Here is a 24,574-nt window from a genome sequence, read left to right on the forward strand (position 1 = left end):
TGGGCATGGTCTACCTAATTCGTCTAATGTTCTCCCTCAAGGCACTGATTATTGTTAAGAACTACATAAAAAGACGATGTTTATGTCGAAACTGATGTATAAAAAATATTTTAGAAATCCATATAAAAACAAGGAGATTGGTTATGATGTGTTATCTCAACTGGTTTTGTCCTTCCAACTGCTAGACTGACATTAGAATGTCGATGCCTCTCTTAGTTTTTATTATAGTAGGACAAAAGCGAAGGTTATGCTAAAAACAGACGGGCAAATAAACGTGTGTATGAGTTCTTAAATACCTCGACCAGTGGATAAACAAATTATATTGTTACCACGGTTACAGTAGAGTTTCATCCAAATATACCACTTAGTCAGCTGGGGTAGAACCATGGACCCCTGGCACAGTATGCTACAACTCTACCGACTTAGCTAAAGAGGTACTATGGAGAACTGTTATATATCTACTATAGGTCAAGGGAAGCACCGCAACACTTATCCCATCTCAAGTGTATCTCACTTAAGACGATATCCAACATCAAAAGTCTAAAGTCGTTTAATCTTTGATTTTCACCGTCGGTTTTTAAGCTATAGCGCCAAATGTAACAATTTTAGTTTTTGTACTTAATTACCAATATAAAAGCTGGGAGACAGAGGCTATGACCTCTGGCCCTGAAAGCAACCGCTCTACAAACTAAGTACTACTTTACGGCTTTGAGCGTTTCTGATGAAGGTAAATCCAGAAAAGCGCTTCGGACGCATGACATTTATATCGTGTTGCTTTCATTTTTTACAGCACTGGGTCGATACCTCTGCTGGTGGACTATCAGTCCCAGAGGGTATCATCAGCCCAGTAGTCAGTAAAAAACCTTTCTAAAAATTGTCCGTTAATAAATTTTGAAATTTTTAGAAACTAAGGTTTCAACTCCCTCAGGCAAAGTTGATCATAGATGGATTTGGCTTTTTTTAGGTCCTTTTTGGTTATATAGCTCTTCAACTGTTTCGGTTCTTATACGTCCTTGGCTTTCAAATATTCGGCTTTCAGCGTTCCTGATGAAGGTAAGTCCAGGAAAGCGCTTCGGATGCACGAAATTTATATCGTGTTGTTTTCATTATTTTAGCATAGCGAACGGAGGGTGGTCATGGGAAACACCGCTACTACAGTATAATTGAAAATAACAGTAAAATGTATGATATTACACTTAAACTCGTACTTGTGTTTCGGAACGTCTTGCCTTGTTTTCACCTTAACTCCATCTTAGGAATTTTTGATTCAACATTGGCTTTTTTTAGCAGTTCTTACAAAATTCAAATATGACAGACAAGAAACAAAAAAAAAGTTCTGTGTAATTTTTCGTGTAAAATTGCTTCAATTCCTGAAGAGACAGAGCTGATACAACAAACAGACTATTAAAAAACACGAAAAATAAAAATGAAAATAATTTCGGAGTTTAATAATGCAAAAATAAATATTGATTGCCACTGAGTCAGCTACACACCACTACGAAACAATCGAAAAGTGATCATTTAAAATCATCAATAAATATCAGTCTAAGCAAAGTTCGAAGTTAAAAAGAACAAATGGCAAATGTTAAACTATTCAAGAAAGCTCCAGAATTGTGTAGACTAACATAACAGTTTTCAGTTCTTAGCTATACTGCACGTGTGTATGGAAAAGCTAGTAATTTCTTGATGAATTGTCTTGCTGTTACATGAAGATATAAATATTGTTTTTATTCAGGGCATCTGTCTCTCTTTTCTCACGAGGTCATGAAGCTAAAAATCTTGGTGTGGAATTTAATTGTTTGATTTACAAATTCTTTTTCCCTCCGTCTTATCAGTGTTTATCAATACAACTGACTACAGAATGTCTGCAATGCGGATAGTTTTGAGTTCTTGTAAACATGTCTGCAGCTTCAATAGACATATTCCTAACGAGCAAACATGGTATATAACATGTTTTCAAAACTGGATTAAACTAATTTTGTTAGAATAAATAGTTGTAAAGTTAACTTATTATACTTTGTTAATTGATAATTTACTAAATACAAAATTAAACGTGGCTGCTTACCTTTGAATAAACTTGCTATGATTACCAGTATCCCTTTATTAGTATTGACTCGGGATTATTGCATACACAAATACCAATATGGAATATCAATTTCTGTTTACTGTTGTTGTCGTTTTCTCATTAAACACTGCGGGATTTTCCTATATATGTCATCAAGTTTTATTAGCCCAATCTTTGTACAAGTTGACATTCAATATAAGAGATGTAAATATGATACGAAATCACAAGAAAGAAGCGATTCAGTTACACCAGAAAATGATTTTTTTTATTAAAAATTATCCAAAAACTAATAAGTTTAAGTATGTTTACATAATCCTGGTGAATGTATGACAGACTCGTTGCTTTTCTGATGCTCTTGAAACAATAAACAATATACAAAAGTACGTCCGTTAAACTTCATAAAAGGATGAGCCGTTGACTTCAAACTCTATCTTTCTTTTCTTTAAGTAGAACATTCTAAGTGCAGAAACAAAAATGTAAAATGTGTTCGTATTGTTTTGTTTAAGATAATTGATGGGAATGATAAACAATCGATCTTTTCTAGATCCAGATAATAGAAGATATAGCAAAGTTTCTGTTTATCAATCATTTCATTCAGATAAAACATATGTTGCATGTACAACTTTATTATTTATTTGCCGTTTTTGATTTTATCATTACGGTATATTTCCTTTCTCACGTTATCTACTTTTTTGTGTTAAAATATTTCTCTAATCAGATCCTGGCAAAACAATTATTTATATTTTTTACCCCAAAAAATGTAGATACTTCTTTCAACTAATCAATCAAACAAATACATATGTATTTCGGATATTATCTTTCGATTTGCTTCATCATTATGGCTGTGCAAGTATCACCATTTCAAGAAAAAGTCAAAGAATATATTTAACTGCACAAATATGACACGTATTCGGTTTTCCAATCGTCTGTTACGTCAAGCTTTGATCTTTAAAAAGACTTTCCAGTGCAATGTTAATAGCTTCCGTAGAATCGTAACTTGTTGTCAAAAATAAATTTTCAGTGAATCATATTTTTCATTAAAGTACCATTTTGCTTCCTACAATGTCCGACTTAAATAAAATAGAGAAAAAAACTCAGTTTGTGGTTTTTTATGTCACTTCAGAAATGACATTCACGTCATTACAAGTGAAGCTGTGTCATTCAAACTTGCGTCGTGGGAATTTGGACCACAGTCATACGATCAATGTATATATCCATCGCCAGACAACAGATTAAGTTCTATTCCAAGTACGATTTCTATTATCAGTGGATTTCGTTAATTGTAATTAAACGAAACGAATCACATGACACGTTCTCCGAGGTACAATTGCAAAAAGACAATTAACCAGAGTATGTTCGTTCAGAACGTATCGTAACGATGGGAATTGATGATATTGATGAATTCTAATGAAATCTCATTCGATTAGAAACCACTGTATTCTACAAATTGTATTACATTTACAAGACATATTACCGTGTAAGTTAATGCATAAACCGTCAAATTAATAAGACAATAATTAAATAATGAACCTAAAAACCTTATTACTAAACGAATAGACTTGTTCTGTGTTCATTTGGGGTGATTTACTTGTGTTTTACTACTTGTCTCGATCGTATTTTTGCACAAACCTTGAAATTAGGTTGTATGAAGTGTTACGTTTTAGTATAGAATGGTTAGTTTAACAAATTGAAAAAGCTTTGAGAATGTACATCAGAACACATTCTGAACATTAATATTTCATTAGTATATAGCTTTTCAAGTTAGTTTATTTCGTTTCTGTCTGGTTATATTTAATACAGATATAAAAATGACCACCGAATGAACGAAAACATATTTGATTTTCAATAAAAGAAAGTAATACTAGTATGTCAAGACAATAAGGGCATACGATACAGTTACAGGGGAGGTAATGACGTTGCTAACGTAAAATGTTATTTTCGCGACGTCAAACTTTGACAAATGGGGAAAAGATGCATTTTTCGACTAATTTTTATCATTCAGACTGATTTAACTTGAAAACAAGTTCATGCACCCCTCTTTTTTAAAATGACATTAGGTTTGATTCCGTATGAAGATTATTTGTACCAATTTTTATGAAAAAGTCACCGATGAAATTTTTTTAAATTCGATAAATATACAGCAAAAATTGCCGTTTTTTTCTAAAATCATGAAACTTTGATAAAAATGAATTATTTCCAAAGAATTGTTATACAAATTTAGGGCATACTTATGTAAAGAGGATTTTCCAAATGTTGTTACAAAAATCCGCTTTTGTTTATCTTTAGAAACAAAAAAGTTGGGTATGTCTATCCAAAGAATAGAAATGTAAAAAAAACTGAAATTTTGAGTAAATGTCTAAAATTATGACCCTATTTATCTCTTAAAGTAGCACATGAAGGTATATTTTTTATTACATATTTGAATTGACTAGGTGAAAAATAGCTTGTATGCAAATTTTCGTAAAAATATCACCGTGGGATCAAAACTGTATCGTATGCCCTTAAGGGACTGTTATCTAATGAACCCCCATTACAAACGCGTTTATTTTAATACGGTTTATAAAGACGCACACATACTGTTGTTCACGCAAGTGTCGTTCCAAATAGTTATTGCTATTTCATATTGATGCTATACCTTGAAATTTTATTCAAGAATCCAAATACGTTTTCATACATTATTCAATATGGTTTGTCCCGTAGAACGTTGTAAGCTCACACCGATATATCATTGACGTCCCATAACGCTGACGTCATAACCGTTGCTTGTGGACACAGAACTCTATTTTCTGAAGGCAGAACAGCAGCAGTTCATGGCGGGACAACAACAGGCCAAAAAACCACTTTCAAATCTTAATTTTGTTCATAATGACGAAATTTGGTGAGTTTTCTCAGCTTGTCTGGTGTTTCGGCATTTTATTTTTTTCTTTATCAATTCTTGCAAACGATTTGTTTGATAATGTGAACGAAAAGTACAATTCTATCATGTCGGAATGGAACGCAGTTTCACAAAAAAAAAAAAAAGAAAAAGTCAAACTTAAGTTCGGTATAGCGTATTACATAATTAGCAACAGTTGTTACATAACAATCCATTATCGTATCATTATACATATCAGTAGTAACAAACATAGATGTAGCCTGCGTGATAATTAGGAGCAGACAAGATAATGAGTTAAACATTGTTGATGTTCACACTACAGATGTTGTGGCTTTGTATTGCATTATGGTTAAGCGGTCATGATATATGAAATAGCAATGCATTATCTCGGAATATAGATATATCTATACTGCAAACTTGCTATATCAACAGTCAAAATGTACTGAATGGGTAATCCCCGTCTTTGTAATTTGGTATACGCCTATCTCTTCTCGGAATATAAAATGTATGTACTGTCTTTAGAAACAGGAATAAATGCACGAGAGAATCGCTGAGTATTTCATCCTCAGCCATGCAGTGTTTTATTCGTAAGCATTATTAGCCACCCGTTTTTTGTTATTGTTTTTTAAAGTTTTTTTGTTTTGTTTTGCTTTATTTCGTTTTTTTTTGTTTTGCTTGTGTGGGGTTGTGTTTTTCCGATATATAGCTCCTTTTTATAGTAGTTTTTACTCTCAAGACCATAGTGTCGTCTGTCTTTCTCTTCGACTTATGACTTTTGAACTCACCTTGATATCTTCTTTCGTTTTTTAATTTGATAAAGTTGAATAGATTTAATTTAAAATTCTGAATCAAATTAGCAGTCTGGTTTACTTGGTTTTTAACAGGAAGGACCATGTCCGACACGAATTTCTTTCCCAGAGATGTAAATGGCCAGACAAATGGGGATATTTAGTGGACGAATATAACTCTGTAAGTACTACTAACAAAAAAAAAAAAAAAAAAAAACATAAAAAAACGAAAAAGACGCTAGTTGAAGTCTAAATTGTGTCTTTTAATAACTTGCATTGTTTATACAACGATTTCAGAGTCTCAGATAATCTTTCAGCAGCTTATAGTCAACTCTTTACCATCTTTCAATCAATCGGAAAAAATAAGCTACCTTCTATTCTAATCAGAATCATCTACTTTAGCACAAATACTATTGACCGAAAAATACAAACTTAATGCGATTTACACTATTCAAAACCCCTCGAAAATGGGAAACCGAAAAAAAACCCTTTTTTAACATTTAAGAAAATTATGATAAATACAAGTTGTAACGCGTCGCCATGTAAAAATCAATTTCGACAATAAAACCAACGTTTATAGACCATGCTTAAGATCTCCTATTATAGGCCAAGTTCAAAGGTTGGCTTTGCTGCTTTTTCGGTTTAAGATTTACGCCTTCAAATAAGAAGATGTGGTATGACTAATGAGACAACTCTCCACCAGAGACCAAATGGCATAGAAGTTAACAACTAAAGCTCACTGTACGGCCTTCAACAAGGAGCAAAACCCATGTCCATTTTTGTGCTTTCATATTTTTATGTCATTTACATCAATGTAAATAAAATGCTTCGCTGAGCGCAGCCTGATACGACCACAGAGGTCGAACCCTGAACAGTTTGGGCAAATTTGGACACAATATTCAAGCTTGATACTGTCTGAATTTGGATTGTGATCAAATTTATGACATAATATAGGTTTCTGACACAAAATAAATGTGGTCAAAGATCTTACAAATATATTGCGTAATACTGTCGATTGAAGATTTCTTCTTGAAACTTTTCAAAAATTCGAAATTTGAAAAATTTTGAAAAAAAATATGAATCCCTTAAAAAAAATTGGAAAAAAAATCCCTCCCCCAATTTTTTGAAACCCCCCTTCGAGCAATAACCCCACAACTCAATCCCAGCCTTTCCTTTCGTAGTATGGAACATTGTAGTACAATTTCAGAGAGATCCATACACTTAAACACAAGTTATTGTCTGGAAACTAGAAAAATGCTTGTATTTGGCCCCTGATTCCTACATGTTTGGGGCAATTAACCCCAAACTCAATCACAGCCTTCCCTTTATTATATGAAACCTTGTGGTACAATAACAGAGAGATCCATACACTTACACACAAGTTATGGTCTGGAAACTAGAAAAATGCTTATTTTTGGCCACTTTTTGGCCCTTAATTCCGAAACTGTTGGCCCCATAACCCCTAAAATGAATCCCAATTTTCTACTTGTGGTATTAAACATTGTGGTACAATTTCAGAGCAATCGAAATACTTATACACAAGTTATTATCCTGAAACTAGAAAAATGCTTGTTTTGGGCCCCTTTTGGGCCCCTAATTCCTAAACGGTTGGGACCATCATCCCCAAATCAATCCCAACCTTCCTTTTGTGGTATTAAACCTTCTTAAAAAATTTCATAGAGATCCATTAACTTAAACTAAAGTTATTGTCCGGAAACCAATGTGTCTTCGGACGACGACGCAGACGACGACGACGACATCATACCATTATACGATCCCAAAAAAATGTTTGCGGTCGTATAAAAACAAATGTTAGTCATACAGTTCAGATCAATCTTAGTTTTCTACGTAATACCATGAACGGCTACGGGAATTTTTTTTTTTATGCAAAGCATCAAATTCAGGTAGACTTACTTGTAGGTCTTTGAACTAGCTGTGAGTACTCTCAGATCTGTACTTTGTGTTTTAGTTAGTTTTTTTGTGCTTTGTATTATGTTTGTTTTTCGTTCATTGTTTTGTACATATATCAGACCGTTATTTTTCTCGTTTGAATTGTTTTACGTTTGTCATTTCGGGGCCTTTTATAGCTTGCTATGCGGTATGGGTTTTTTGCTCATTGTTGAATGCCGTACGGTGACCTATAGTTGCTATCTTAACTTCTACGTCATTTGATCTCTGATTGAGAGGTGTCTCAATTTGAATCATATCACATCTTATTTCTATATTGTAATTACTTTGCACGAAAGCCTGGCTGTTGTGAAGTATATAGTAACACAGAGTATAACCCATATTTATTCATTTGAAGATAATTTTGGTCTCATGCTTACTTAAAACAGAAACATATGACTACTTTTTTAGTTGTTGTTTTTATCAAAGCTTCTTATACATGTTGATGTACCAATCTAACTTGAAAAAGATATTTATAGCATGTCTTTTTTGAAAAAAACCCAATATGGTTAAGTTTGCTAGGTGGACAATGAAATTTACACCAACTGTGTTTAATACCTACAATAAATTAATGCTGAAAGACTGTTTCACTATATTTACTATACATTATATGATAAAGAATCCATGATGTAGCTAACAAACAAGGAACTTTTGATTATAAGAACAAAGTACACCCTCAAAAATTTTGGCAGTAATTCTCAGAAGAATTGAAATGGAATATGATGTCAAGAAAATGCATATATGCGGTATGGGTTTTGCTCATTGTTGAAGGCCGTACGGCGACCTATAGTTGTTAATTTCTGTGTCATTTGGTCTCTTGTGGAGAGTTGTCTCATTGGCAATCATACCACATCTTCTTATTTTTATATAGATAAACATTGTGTATTATAATCGACAGACAAAAGACATCCACTATATAATTTATACTGAAAATATGCTTTTTAATTGAACTTTAAATGGATGTTTTAGCTCACCGTTGATCTACTTGGTCCAAATTTGAAAACACGACCATCATACATGAACAAAACAACCGCGGACCTAAAGTTACCACCTATACTACACCATCTGAAGCGAACCACAAGTATTCCAGAGACAACTTCGCGGTTAATTGGATGGAAGGCGGGAAATCAGAAATGCAAGCTAGAAATTTACGGAAAATATCCCAAATCCCGTGGTCAGAACGGTATACTAAATTTACTGAAGTGGCCTCAGGAGAGTCATCCATAAGAATGTAAAATACAGAGCAAAATGTTATTTGTATCTAATGAATAAAATTTACCTGACAAAGTTAAGTCAATGTTCATAAATATTTTTTTTCTCATCCTGTTTTTAACAATTGCGTTTGCTATTGACTTAAATGATTTTATTCCTTTACACAACCTTTTGCATGTACCATTTTTCGCGATATTTGTACGTTTTTTAATCATTGGTACGTTATTGCGTGATAATAGTATTAAAACACTGGCAGGAATGCAAGACTTTAAAATCCTAGACACCCGAAAGTAAAATTCCTATCACCCTCGAGTTGGACAAGTCTCATCGGAAACTGATAAAATTACACTTGGGAGTATTTCCCTGTCATGAACTATTTATGATACTAAATTACTGATGAATCGCCCAAACTCTAACCTAGAATCTACGGAAAACGGAGATATTGCCCAGCACCCAGATACACGTGACGGTTTCAATGGCGAGACCGCGTTTTCCTTTTTCTCGATGAATTCTGAACGTCTTTGAAACATTTGAACGTTTGGAACGCATGAAAAAAAAAACATCGACAAAAGAGCAAGACTAAAAAAGATAATATTTAAAGGGGCATTAGCTACGAGATATAGAAAAAAAATAAGATATGATTTTTTTTGTTCAATCATTGATGAAAGTGAAATAGTGATATGATAATTCGCTTTTAGCAGCCAGTTTGGTACAGTTTTGTCAAAATAAGCAAAGACACATCGCTAATGAATTATTCACTTGCAAGTGAATAATTCGACCTCATTAAATCCGTATTCATTTGAACTTCAATTTAACCTCTTAGATAGAGATGAGTTACACATGAACTAGGCGTGTTCAGCTATCAAAAAGAAAACAATATCAACATTGGAAGTGAAACGAGGTTAAACCATTTGATTGACTGATTCGATCTACAAAAAATCATTCTAATACAGGTAAAAACGATTATTAAATATTTTTTAAACCTATAATATGAAATCAAACAGACCTAGAAAAATCCAATTGCACGAGTACGCTATCTATGTGTATCTATGTTTATGTTTATATCGGGTTATATGACCGTCGGCAATCTTCGGAGGTCATCTCGATGGTTAATTAGATGGCGTCTAGACTAAAATACACACGAAATGCTTATGCATATCATCGAGCCCGTGCATCGTAAATTGTTTATTTTAGACTTTTTATTATTTAGATATACGTTTTAGTATGTTATAAATCAAATATGAGAATTTGAGTCAAATCGGTGAACATGAATTTGACAGCTAATGCCCCTTTAAGACACCCATTTATAAGATTTCCTGTCATATCTGAAATTCTTTTCAATCGGGTGCCTCTTTTGATTTCGGGTTCATTATATCCCGCTATATTCAAACATGTGTTATGTTTTGTGGAGGCGGTGTCGTCGTCAACAAGAAGTTTTCATCAAAATCAAAAACGCAACTATTTTGACAAGGAATGACAACCTATATTTGTATGCAGTTGCATTACCGCGCAAAAGTATTGCTTCAAAGCAGACTGTAGACCATAATCCTACCTTTATATTTTTTATAGATTAGTTTCCTTCTCCCACATCTATCACCATTGGCGGATCCAGGGGGTGCTCCGGGGGGTTCCAACCCTCTTTTTTATTTTCAAAATTATGTGAACGTTTCATGGTGTTCTGTGGGGTTGGAACTCCCCTTTTCAAAATGGCTCGATCCGCGCCTGTATCACTACAACTGGCTATTGAAATTTGTTCGAAATCACTACACCATTTTCCACGAAAAAATTTGTTAAAATTATCATTTCTTCTTATGTAAACAAAGGGAGGTTTAGCGCTCACGAACATGCATGTTTAACCCCCGTTACATTCTTAATGTGCTTGTTATCAATCGGCCGTTTCAGAATCTAAAGGACCATGGATAATTTCATTGTTCGTACCCCCAAAATTAAAATAACGTCAGGTCATTGGTTGAATGTCAATTGTTTAGTACATTTTTAACCAATCACAACATTTTGGTGTACACTTTTGAGAATATTACCCAGAATGCATTAAATTCTGAAACGGCGAAATTCGTTATCGTCGGTTGTTATTTGTCATAATGTTTGTTTTTCTTTTATTATTGACTGTTGGTATTCTCTGTTGAATTGTTTCACGGTATAGGTTGTTATTATTGACCGTTGGTATTCTCTGTTGAATTGTTTCACGGTATAGGTTGGAGGCCGTTAGTTTTAGTTGTTTGCATCCTCGTCCTTCGGTCTGTGGTGGATAGTTGTCTCATCGGTAATCATACTATAACTACTTGTTTTTACAAAAAAACATGAACATTAGTCAACAAGAGTGCACACGCTGAAATGTCTCGCCTTCTTTACTAATCATTGATATTATGTTGATAGTTCTAAATATAAAGCTTTACTACAACTATCACATAAACTTAACATGATCCAAGAAAATGAGGTCAAGGTCATATAAACCAAACAAGAAATACATGTGCACCTTACAATCATTCAATACACTAAATATAGTTGACCTATTGCTTATAGTTTCTAAGATACAGACTTAACCAAGAAAACTAAACATTGACTAATGAACCATGAAAATGAGGTCAAGGTCAGATGAACCATGCCAGGCAAACATGTACAGCTTGCAATCCTTCCATACAACAAATATAGTTGACCTATTGCTTGTAGTAATAGAAAAACAGACCAAAACACAAAAACTTAACACTGAGCTATGAACCGTGAAAATGAGGTCAAGGTCAAATAAAACCGGCCAGACCGACATGTACTAGTACATCATAAAATATTTCCATACACCAAATATAGTTGACCTATTGCATATAGTATTAGAAAAAAGACCAAAACTCAAAAATTTAACATTGACCACTGAACAATGAAAATGAGGTCAAGGTCAGAAGACACCTGCCAGCTAGACATGTACACCTTACAATCATTCCATACACCAAATATAGTAGACCTATTGCATACAGTATAAGAAAAACAGACCAAATCACAAAAACTTAACTATAACCACTGAACCATGAAAATGAGGTCAAGCTCAGATGACACCTGCCAGTTGGACATGTACACCTTACAGTCCTTCCATCCACCGATTATGCTAGACCTATTGTTTCTAGTATCTGAGATATGGACTTGACCACCAAAACTTAACCTTGTTCACTGATCCATGAAATGAGGTCGAGGTCAAGTGAAAACTGTCTGACGGGCATGAGGACCTTGCAAGGTACGCACATACCAAATATAGTTATCCTATTACTTATAATAAGAGATAATTTAACATTCCAAAAAATCTGAACTTTTTTTTCAAGAAGTCGATGAACCATGAAAATGAGGTCAAGGACATTGGACATGTGACTGACAGAAACTTCGTAACATGAGGCATCTATGTACAAAGTATGAAGCATCCAGGTCTTCCACCTTCTAAAATATAAAGCTTTTAAGAAGTTAGCTAACGCCGCCGCCGCCGCCGCCGGATCACTATCCCTATGTCGAGCTTTCTGCGACAAAAGTCGCAGGCTCGACAAAAATCCGGATATGGATAAATAACTTCCTCACCAATAGAACAGCCAGATGCATGTTGAACAATTTCTTTGGGAATAAATTTGAAACAAAAATTGGCTTACCACAAGGGTCAGTTCTATCACCTACCCTCTTCAACATTTTTATAGCAGGCATTATGGATATCACCCAAGGACAAAAATGCAAATTTGTTGACGTAGCACATTGTGGCACAAGGTACAAGACGTGTAAGAACTAAAAGTAAAAACATCAAGAGACGTTAACAGTCTTAAAATGGACTGAACAATGGAGGATCAATGTCAACATGGGATGTGAAGTATGTTTTTTCTCTAAAGAAGATCTAGATATAACACAAAAAACTCTGACTGTCAACACGTTTAAATTCAAATACAGTCCTACACCTAAACTACTTGGCGTAACGTTGGATGAAAAAATCAAATTTTACATACACACGGATATAGTGCAGAAGACAGCTACACTGCATTAAATGTTATACGAGAAATAAAGGGCCTAGAGAAAATCTCATGAACAAAACTACTTCAAATCTATAACAGCATGGTAAGATCTATCATTGAATATGCGTGCCCAGTTTGGCAGATAACATCAATGGAAAATATGAACAAGAGTGCACACGCTGAAATGTCTCGCCTACTATACTGACCATTGATTTTATGTTGATAGTCCTACATATAAAGTTTTACCAAAAGTATCACATTCACATTTATGATCCAAGAAAATGAGGTCAAGGTCAGATAAACCAAGCCGGAAATACATGTACACCTTTAATACAATCCCTCCATACACAGAATATAGATGACCTATTGCTTATAGTATAAAAGAAACAGACCAAACCATGAAAATTCTATACTGACCAATGAACCATGAAAATGAGGCGAGGTCAGATGATACCTTCCAGACAAATATATACACCTTACAATCATTCCATACACCAAATATAGTTGACCTATTGCTTAAAGTTTAAGAAAAACAGACAAAAACACAATAACTTAACATAAGCAATGAACCATGAAAATGAGGTCAAGGTCAAATAAAACCTGCCAGACTGACATGCACATAATTAAATATTTCCATACACCAAATATAGTTGACCTACTGCATACAGTATTATAAAAACAGACCAAAACACAAAAACTTAATATTTAGCAACGAACCGTGAAAATGAGGTCAAGGTCAAATAAAACCTGCCAGACTGACATGTACATCATAAAATATTTCCATACACCAACACAGTTGCATACAGTATTAGAAAAACAGACCAAAACAAAAAAACTAGACTATGACCACTGAACCATGAAAATGAGGTCAAGGTCAGATGACACCTGCCAGTTGGACATGTACACCTTACAATCATTACATACACCAAATATAGCAGACCTATTGCTTATACTATCTCAGATATGGACTTGACCACGAAAACTTAACCTTGTTCACTGATCCATGAAATGAGGTTGAGGTCAAGTGAAAACTGTCTGACAGGCATGTGGACATTGTAAGGTACGCACATACCAAATATAGTCATCATATTACTCATTATAAGAGAGAAATTAACATTACAAAAAATCTTAACTTTTTTTTCAAGTAGTCACTGAACCATGAAAAAGAGGCCAATGACAATGGACATATGACAGACGGAAACTTCATATCATAAGGCATCTATATACAAAGTATGAAGCATCCAGGTCTTCTACCTTTTGAAAAATTTAGCTTTTAAGAAGTTAGTAAACTTCGCCGCCGCCGCAGGATCACTATCCCTATGTCGAGTTTCCTGCGACAAAAGTCGCAGGCTTGACAAAAAACTGGAAGCTATACAAAGAAAAGGATTATCAGTTTGCCTTGAATTACCAAGAACAGCAGGTGGAGAAGCAATGGAAGTAGAGGCCAATATGCAACCAATCGACCTCCGAATGGAAGAAATATCAGTCCAAGAAATAGCAAAAAAACCAATAAAAAAACATAGCCTAACCAATCAAACAACTGATGGAGGAGTATCTTACCAACAATGATACATATGAACGACAAGAATCTCCATTTGGTAAGACTATAAATCAAGCTATCGACATGCTAAAAGCAACAATAGTAGATATCAAACTTACAGAGCCAGATTTACCTTCAAGGCAAATGCAGATTTTATGCTGATGAGAGCACCAAGCTACTGGAAGCTCGAAAAACAGAACCGCAGAACAAACTGCCCAAAGCAAACAAGTTGTACAAGAACTGATAGGAGAAAGCTCAGATTCAACAGCTATTGCATTTACAGATGGCTTCTGTCAGGGAAATCCAGGACCATGTGGAACAGGAGCAGTAATATATACTGAGAACCACCAAGGAATAAGCTTAAAAAGACCAGTAGCTAGCAGAGGCTCAATACTCTAAGCTGAACTAGTAGCTATCCTTATGGTTTTGGAACACTGTATTTACACACTTAGAGAAAAGATCACTGAAGTTAAGATTCTATCAGATAGCCAGACAGCTGTTGGCATCTTGACTCTCAACTGGAACTAACTACATTGACACTATCACAGAATTAAAGAAAGCATTGGGACCCTCCTGAGAGTCGGCATACAAACTACCCTATCTTGGATCCCAGGCCATGCTAATATAGCCGGGAACAAGATAGCGGACCAGTTAGCAAAAGATGTAGCACAGGAGGCCTCAAGTCTAAATGACCAGTACAACGTCATAACAATGTCAGATGTGAGAAGTGCAGTTAAGATGTCAACAAAACTAAAATGGCAAAATAGATGGACTAGAAGTGAAACTGGAAGACAAATACACGAATTAGTTCCCATTGTTGGTAAGGCCCATCTGCTTGATTATCCAAATCCAGTTATAGGGAGAATCATGTCAGAATTTAGAACAGGCTACAATAGACTAAATAATTACCGCCATCAGATAGGCAAATCCCTCACGCCGTACTGCGAATGTGGTGAAGAAGAAAGCACAGAACACTTCCTATTGTAATGGAGCAAACATACCACTAAATTCTTCAAACAATTTACTAAAGAAAAGGAAAAAAATCCAAAATGTCATTTATCTTAATACAATGTCTTTTACAAATCTTTAAAAAAAAAATGAGTTATTTCCCTTTGAATAGAAATCTAGTAATTAATAAGTATTTCATCAAAAATTTAATTCTAGGGAAAGTTAAAATATATTGTCCCATACAAGAATATATATGGTTTCTGGGTGGGAATCTTGACCGTTTACAAGCTATCAAAAAGAAGGGGGTGGGGGTTACCCCAATGGACTTCCCCTATGTTTTATTGTCCCATACAAGAATATATATGGTTTAGGGGTGAGGGATCTTAACCGTTTACAAGTTCTTAAACAGGAAAAAGGTGGGGTGACCCCAGGGGACTCAACTCTTATTTCATTTGATTTGTTTTATTGTAATATACAAGAAGAATAAAATGCTCCGCAGGGCGCAGCTTGATACGACCGCAGAGGTCGAACCCTGAACAGTTGGGGCAAGTATGGACACAACATTCAAGCTTGATACAGCTCTGAATTTGGATTGTGATTAAATATTTGACACAGCATAGCTTTCTGACACAGAATGAATGTGGTCTAAGAACTTAAAAATTTTAAATTGGACATTCATTTATTATGGTCCAATATCCAAAATCTAAATACATGGTTAGATTCAGCATATCAAAGAACCCCAAGAATTCAATTTTTGATGAAATCAAACAAAGTTTAATTTTGGACCCTTTTGACCTCAATGTGGACAAAGTTAATAATGGGGCCCAAAAATCAAAAATCTAAATACATGGTTAGATTCAGCATATCAAAGAACCCCATATATTCAATTTTTGTTGAAATCAAACAAAGTTTAATTTTGGACCCCGATTTGGACCAACTTGAAAACTGGGCCCATAATCAAAAATCTAAATACATGTTTAGATTCAGCATATCAAAGAACCCTAAGAATTCAATTTTTGTTAAAATCAAACTAAGTTTAATTTTGAACCCTTTGGACTTTAAAGTAGACCAATTTGAAAACGGAACCAAAAATTTAGAATCTAAATACACGGTTAGATTCGGCATATCAAAGAACCCCAATAATTCAATTTTTGATGAAATCAAACAAAGTTTAATTTTGGACCCTTTGGACCTCAATGTGGACTAATTTAAAAACGGGGCCCAAAATCCAAAAACTTAATACACGGTTAGAATCAGCATATTAAAGAACTCCAAGAATTCAAGAATAAAACCCCATTGAAATTGGTCAAGAAATAAGCAATTTATACGAAGTATCTTCTTTTGCACAATACTGTGCAATTGAATATTTCTTGCTATTGCGCAATATTGTGCAATTGAAGATTTCTTGCTATTGCGCAATACTGTGCAATTGAAGATTTCTTGCTATTGTGCAATTGAAAATTTCTTGCTATTGCACAATACTTATTATATAATAATTTACACAACCTGTTTGGTGTGTATCTCCTACCATATCATTATTATTTGCTTTTAAATATAAAACAGAAATGACCAACTTAAAATGGAAAATTTTAAAAGAAAAAAAAAAAGGAAAAAAAGAAAAAAAAGGAAAAAAAAATCCCCCCCCCAAAATTTTTTATGAACCCCCTTATGATTCATCACCCCCAAACTCAATCCCAGCCTTCCCTTTGTGGTATGGTACCTTGCAGTACAATTTCAGAGAGATCCATACACTTGAACACAAGTTATTGTCTGGAAACTAGAAAAATGCTTATTTTTGGCCCCTTTTTGGCCCCTTATTACTAAACGTTTTGGGCAATTACCCCTAAACTCAATTCCAGCTTTCCCTTTGTGATATGGAACCTTGTAGTACAATTTCAGAAAGATCCATACACTTACACACAAGTTATTATCATGAAACTAGAAAAATGCTTGTTTTTTGCCCCTTTTTTGGCCCCTAATTCCTAATATTTTGAGGCAATTACCCCCAAAATCAATCCCAGCATTCCCTGTGTGATATGGAACCTTGTGGTACAATTTCAGAGAGAGCCATATACTTGAACACAAGTTATTGTCTGGAAACTAGAAAAATGCTTATTTTTGGCCCCTTTTTGGCCCCTTATTCCTAAATGTTTTGGGTAATTACCCCCAAACTCAATTCCAGCTTTCCCTTTGTGATATGGAACCTTGTAGTACAATTTCAGAAAGATCCATACACTTACACACAAGTTATTGTCATGAAACTAGAAAAATGCTTGTTTTTTGCCCCTTTTTTGGCCCCTAATTCCTAATATTTTGAGGCAATTACCCCCAAAATCAATCCCAGCATTCCCTGTGTGATATGGAACCTTGTGGTACAATGTCAGAGAGATCCATACACTAACACACAAGTTATGTCTGGAAGTTACAAAAATGCTTATTTTTGGCCCCTAATTCCTTAACAGTTGGTACCATAACCCCCAAAATCAATCCCAACCTTCCTCTTGTGGTATTGAACCTTATGGTAAAATTTCATAGAGATCCATTCACTTAAACTAAAGTTAGAGTGCGAAAACCAATGTGTCTTCGGACGACGCCGGACGACGCCGACGACGACGACGACGACGACGACGACGACGACGACGACGCCAACGTCATACCAATATACGACCGCAACAATTTTTTGCGGTAGTATAAAAATGGTTTCAGGGTGGGGATCTTGACTGTTTACAAGTTTTCAAAAAGAAGGGGGTGGGGTTTACCCTCGTGGACTTCCCCTAAATTTTATTTGATTTGTTTTATTGTCAAATACAAGAATATATATGGTTTAGGGGTGGGGATCTCAACCGTTTACAATTTCTCAAACAGAAGGGGTTGGGGGTTACCACAATGGACTTCCCCTATATTTCATTTCATTTCTTTTATTGTCCCATACAAAAATATATATGGTTTAGGGGTGGGGATCTCGACCGTTTACAAGTTCTCAAACAGACACGCTGGGGGGGACCCCAGGGGACTCACCTTTTATTTCATTTGATTTGTAACATACAAGAATATATATGGTTACAGGGTGGGGAGCTTGCACATTTACAAGTTTTTTAAAAAAAAGGAGGGTAGCTGTGAACCCGAGGACTATCCCAATATTTCATTTGATTTGTTTTATTGTCCCATACAAGAATATATATGGTTTAGGAGTAGGGATCTCAACCGTTTACAAGATAAAAGCACATTATCAAATTGAAGGGGGGTAGGGGTAAGAATATATATGATTAACGGACACTTAATTATCTAAAAAATGTCTAATAATGAAAAGTAAATTCCAAACTTCATTTATACAGTAATACTAGTAAGTTTCAAACTGTATATATACAGTCCTACAGATCTTATCAGAAAACAGAAAATTTTCAAATAAACCTGTCACTCCAATGATTATCATATGCTAAAATATTTCCAAGATCTAATTAATAATGAAAATAAATCATTATCATATGCTGAAATATTTATAATATCTAATTGAACAGAACTATGGTTGTTTAACATAGTACTCTAACATAATTAATAATGTAATAATCTTCAAAATGTCTAATGATATAGCTTATAATCATTACCACTTAGGAAATAGATAATTTTCTAATAAATCGTTCACTCCGATCTTTATTCTGAGATAAGACAAATCATAACATAATAACAACAGTAAAATATTAAAAAATTCTACTTTTGGATATTAAAAATGGCGATAACTCACAAAGGAGATATACGAAAATCTTGAAAATTAATAGAGACCTTCATTAAGTCCCAGGAAACAACATATTTAAATTTGAAAAAAATTTGTTAAAACGTTTTCATGTTATTGTGTGGACACTGTTTGGCAGCCGCAAAACCGCCCAGCCGCCTGCCGTATATTACCATTTTAATAACCGATATTTCCTTCGAAAATCCGGTTAAAAATGAGTTAATTCCCTTTGAACAGAAATCTAGTAATTAATAAGTAGTTCATCAAAAATTTAATTCTAGGGAAAGGGCTTTAACTGAACAAGGAGAAAAGCTAAAATCGTGAAAATCGAACTTGACCTGTAACTTGTCATGATGAAACAATACACCAATTATCAAATCAATATCTTCAAGCATGAAGAAAAAAAGTCTGGAAAACTGATTTTCCGGACTGACGGATGGACAGACGGAAGGACGGACAGACAGACGGACAGAGTACAAACCTAAAGTCCCCTTCGACTTCGTCGGTAAGGGACTAATAAGAGACATTATCAATGAGGAATGTACAACTTTCATTGCTATATTTGTTCAAAAGAGAAATATCTACAAAAATAATTGTAAAAAAAGCAACGGATTTTTCAAAAAATAAAACTAAGATTTTGAACCAAAAAAAAAAAAATATTTTTGATAATTATACAAAGTTTATTGTTTTCAACGGCAACTTTTGTTGTTAACAGTTTTAAGATAACAAGCAAACATTTGTTACTGTGACTTGACTGTAAGAGTTGCTCTCCACCTATTGCAACTTATTCAAAATTCTGACCAAATTGCAATTTGTTTTATACAACCAAACTGTTCAACTGGTCAGAAATTTGAACAAACTGCTGTAGAAAACCACAGTGCAAGGTGATAAAATAAAGCATACTTACAATCCTATAAGACTTTAATTCCACTTCAATGTTCTTATGAAAAATCAGTCTAACGGTTTGTATAGAAATTTTATTGTTATTGTCATGCTAAAGGTGATAGGTAGTAATTTTGAATTGCTATGTTTTGGTCATATTGGCACTTTTGTAGATCTTGTATTGCTGATCAGTTTTGCTAATAACAGTTTCTAATTATCTATTATAGTCTTTAGATAAAAGGAAAACATGAAAATAAGTCATACATTGTCATTTAAGTGCAGTAACTGCTTGAAGGAGTCATCTGATAATTTTGGTGGGAATAGGAAGTAGGCAGAAATCCACCTTCTGGGCATTTTCAGCCCAGTCAGATTTTTATACGACCGCAAAAAATTTTTGCGGTCGTATATTGGTATGACGTTGGCGTCGTCGTCGTCGTCGTCGTCGTCGTCTGGCGTCGTCCGGCGTCGTCCGAAGACACATTGGTTTTCGCACTCTAACTTTAGTTTAAGTGAATGGATCTCTATGAAATTTTACCATAAGGTTCAATACCACAAGAGGAAGGTGGGGATTGATTTTGGGGGTTATGGTACCAACAGTTAAGGAATTAGGGGCCAAAAAGGGGCCAAAAATAAGAATTTTTGTAACTTCCAGACATAACTTGTGTGTTAGTGTATGGATCTCTCTGACATTGTTCCACAAGGTTCCATATCACAAAGGGAATGCTGGGATTGATTTTGGGGGTAATTGCCTCAAAATATTAGGAATTAGGGGCCAAAAAAGGGGCAAAAAACAAGCATTTTTCTAGTTTCATGACAATAACTTGTGTGTAAGTGTATGGATCTTTCTGAAATTGTACTACAAGGTCCCATATCACAAAGGGAAAGCTGGAATTGAGTTTGGGGGTAATTGCCCAAAACTTTTAGGAATAAGGGGCCAAAAGGGGCCAAAAATAAGCATTTTTCTAGTTTCCAAACAATATCTTGTGTTCAAGTGTATGGATCTCTCTGAAATTGTACCACAAGGTTCCATATCACACAGGGAATGCTGGGATTGATTTTGGGGGTAATTGCCTCAAAATATTAGGAATTAGGGGCCAAAAATGGGCAAACAACAAGCATTTTTCTAGTTTCATGATAATAACTTGTGTGTAAGTGTATGGATCTTTCTGAAATTGTACTACAAGGTTCCATATCACAAAGGGAAAGCTGGAATTGAGTTTGGGGGTAATTGCCCAAAATGTTTAGGAATAAGGGGCCAAAAAGGGGCCAAAAAATAAGCATTTTTCTAGTTTCTAGACAATAACTTGTGTTCAAGTGTATGGATATCTCTGAAATTGTACTGCAAGGTACCATACCACAAAGGGAAGGCTGGGATTGAGTTTGGGGGTAATGAATCATAAGGGGGTTCAAAAAATTTGGGGAGGGGGATTTTTTTTTTTTTCTTTTTTTTTCTTTTTTTCCTTTTTTTTTCTTTTTTTCCTTTTTTTTTCTTTTAAAATTTTCCATTTTAAGTTGGTTATTTCTGTTTTATATTTAAAAGCAAATAATAATGATATGGTAGGAGATACACACCAAACAGGATGTGTAAATTATTATATAATAAGTATTGTGCAATAGCAAGAAATTTTCAATTGCACAGTATTGCACAATAGCAAGAAATCTTCAATTGCACAGTATTGCGGAATAGCAAGAAATCTTCAATTGCACAGTATTGTGCAATAGCAAGAAATATCCAATAGCACAATATTGCGCAAAAGCAAGAAATTGTCAATTGTACAGTATTGTGCAATTGCAAGAAATATTCAATTGCACAGTATTGTGCAAAAGAAGATACTTCGTATAAGTTGCTTATTTCTTGACCAATTTCAATGGGGTTTTATTCTTGAATTCTTGGGGTTCTTAAATATGCTGATTCTAACCGTGTATTAAGTTTTTGGATTTTGGGCCCTGTTTTTAAATTGGTCCACATTGAGGTCCAAAGGGTCCAAAATTAAACTTTGTTTGATTTCATAAAAAAATGAATTATTGGGGTTCTTTGATATGCCGAATCTAACCGTGTATTTAGATTTTTGATTATGGGCCCAGTTTTCAAGTTGGTCCAAATCGGGGTCCAAAATTAAACTTTGTTTGATTTCAACAAAAATTGAATATATGGGGTTCTTTGATATGCTGAATCTAACCATGTATTTAGATTTTTGATTTTTGGGCCCCATTATCAACTTTGTCCACATTGAGGTCAAAAGGGTCCAAAATAAAACTTTGTTTGATTTCATCAAAAATTGAATTCTTGGGGTTCTTTGATATGCTGAATCTAACCATGTATTTAGATTTTGGATATTGGACCATAATAGGTGAATGTCCAATTTAAAATTTTTAAGTTCTTAGACCACATTCATTCTGTGTCAGAAACCTATGCTGTGTCAAATATTTAATCACAATCCAAATTCAGAGCTGTATCAAGCTTGAATGTTGTGTCCATACTTCCCCCAACTGTTCAGGGTTCGACCTCTGCGGTCGTATCAAGCTGCGCCCTGCGGAGCATTTTATTACTTTCTATTAGAATATTTCAGATATTGGACAATAAATGCATTTTACCCTTATATTAATGTTTTCCATGGTGTCTACACACAAACTTTATACTACATACCCTTAGGATCAGTAAGCCCATGTTTGGTTAAAATTGGTCCAGTGTTTTTCAAAAATTTATTTTTTTAACAAATCAACAAAGACGGATGCTAAGATAGGGCCAATGCTTAAACATTAAAATTTGTCAAAAACAGATATTTAGGGGCAGTAACTCCTATAATAATACAATCAATAAATTCAGTTATGTTCATCTATTTGTAGATCTCTTCTTGCTGATTATGTTTGCAGTTTAGTTTCTGTCTATATATTATAGTTCTCAAGATAATAGACAATAAAATGCTTCGCTGGGCGCAGCTTGATACGACCGCAGAGGTCGAACCCTGAACAGTTGGGGCAAGTATGGACACAACATTCAAGCTTGATACAGCTCTGAATTTGGATTGTGATTAAATATTTGACACAGCATAGGTTTCTGACACAGAAAGAATGTGGTCTAAGAACTTCAATTTTTTTAATTTACCTATTATGGTCCAATGTCCAAAATCAAAATACATGGTTAGATTCAGCATATCAAAGAACCCCATATATTCAATTTTTGTTGAAATCAAACAAAGTTTAATTTTGGACCCTAACTTGGACAAACTTGAAACCTGGTCCCATAATCAAAAATCTAAACACATGTTTAAATTCAGCATATCAAAGTACCCCAAGAATTCAATTTTTGTTAAAATCAAACTAAGTTTAATTTTGGACCCTTTGGACCTTAATGTAGACCAATTTAAAAAACGGGACCCAAAATTAAAAATCTAGAAACACGGTTAGATTTGGCATATCAAAGAACCCCAATAATTCAATTTTTGATGAAATCAAACAAAGTTTAATTTTGGACCCTTTTGACCTCAATATGAACCAATTTGATAGCGGGCCCACAAATAAAAAATCTAAATACATGGTAAGATTCAGCATATCAAAGAACCCCATATATTCAATTTTTGTTGAAATCAAACAAAGTTTAATTTTGGACCCCAATTTGGACCAACTTGAAAACTGGGCCAAAAATCTAAAATCTAAATACATGTTTAGATTCAGCATATCAGAGAACCCCATATATTCAATTTTTGTTGAAATCAAACAAAGTTTAATTTTGGACCCCAACTTGGACCAACTTAAAACTGGGCCCATAATAAAAAATCTAAACACATGTTTAGATTCAGCATATCAAAGAACCCCAAGAATTCAATTTTTGTTAAAATCAAACTTAGTTTAATTTTGGACCCTTTGGACCTTAATGTAGACCAATTTAAATAAAATGCTCCGCAGGGCGCAGCTTGATACGACCGCAGAGGTCGAACCCTGAACAGTTGGGGCAAGTATGGACACAACATTCAAGCTTTGCATTTGGATTGTGATTAAATATTTGACACAGCATAGGTTTCTGACACAGAATGAATGTGGTCTAAGAACTTAAAAATTTTAAATTGGACATTCACCTATTATGGTCCAATATCCAAAATCTAAATACATGGTTAGATTCAACATATCAAAGAACCCCAAGAATTCAATTTTTGATGAAATCAAACAAAGTTTAATTTTGGACCCTTTTGACCTCAATGTGGACAAAGTTGATAACGGGGCCCAAAAATCAAAAATCTAAATACATGGTTAGATTCAGCATATCAAAGAACCCCATATATTTAATTTTTGTTGAATCAAACAAAGTTTCATTTTGGACCCCGATTTGGACCAACTTGAAAACTGGGCCCATAATCAAAAATCTAAATACATGTTTAGATTCAGCATATCAAAGAACCCTAGGAATTCAATTTTTGTTAAAATCAAACTAAGTTTAATTTTGGACCCTTTGGACTTTAATGTAGACCAATTTGAAAACAGAACCAAAAATTAAGAATCTAAATACACGGTTAGATTCGGCATATCAAAGAACCCCAATAATTCAATTTTTGATGAAATCAAACAAAGTTTAATTTTGGACCCTTTGGACCTCAATG

General features: G+C 34.3%; 3 protein-coding genes across 6 annotated transcripts in view; 1 reads left to right on the top strand and 2 right to left on the bottom strand.

Moving 5' to 3' along the window:
• Positions 1 to 2,667, bottom strand: part of LOC127698398 (ectonucleoside triphosphate diphosphohydrolase 1-like) — a 48,547-nt gene extending 45,880 nt beyond the window's left edge. For 2 of the 3 annotated variants that reach the window (XM_052201855.1, XM_052201856.1), the window contains exon 1: positions 2,066 to 2,667. The gene's annotated coding sequence lies outside the window, so the exon portion shown is untranslated. The remainder of the gene's footprint in view (positions 1 to 2,065) is intronic. The other variant, XM_052201854.1, reaches the window with a different exon arrangement.
• LOC127698417 (probable RNA-binding protein EIF1AD) overlaps positions 1 to 24,574 on the bottom strand; it is a 208,818-nt gene that overhangs the window by 165,044 nt on the left and 19,200 nt on the right. The window lies entirely within an intron of this gene.
• Positions 4,844 to 8,953, top strand: LOC127698420 (uncharacterized protein C20orf85-like). The gene is made up of 3 exons (XM_052201887.1): positions 4,844 to 4,943; positions 5,825 to 5,909; positions 8,645 to 8,953. The coding sequence occupies exons 1-3, from the start codon at positions 4,876 to 4,878 to the stop codon at positions 8,900 to 8,902; spliced, it is 411 nt and encodes a 136-aa protein (XP_052057847.1). The 5' UTR covers positions 4,844 to 4,875; the 3' UTR covers positions 8,903 to 8,953.

This window comes from Mytilus californianus, unplaced genomic scaffold, assembly GCF_021869535.1.
Source record: "Mytilus californianus isolate M0D057914Y unplaced genomic scaffold, xbMytCali1.0.p SCAF_4, whole genome shotgun sequence".
Classification (NCBI taxonomy): Eukaryota; Metazoa; Mollusca; class Bivalvia; order Mytilida; family Mytilidae; genus Mytilus; species Mytilus californianus.

Excerpts from the sequence above, each read along its gene's own strand:
- LOC127698420 (XM_052201887.1), top strand. The coding sequence starts at position 4,876 with ATGGCGGGACAACAACAGGCCAAAAAACCACTTTCAAATCTTAATTTT. Across the intron at positions 4,944-5,824 it reads GTTCATAATGACGAAATTTG|GAAGGACCATGTCCGACACG; the intron begins GTGAGTTTTCTC and ends GGTTTTTAACAG. Across the intron at positions 5,910-8,644 it reads TAGTGGACGAATATAACTCT|CTCACCGTTGATCTACTTGG; the intron begins GTAAGTACTACT and ends TGGATGTTTTAG.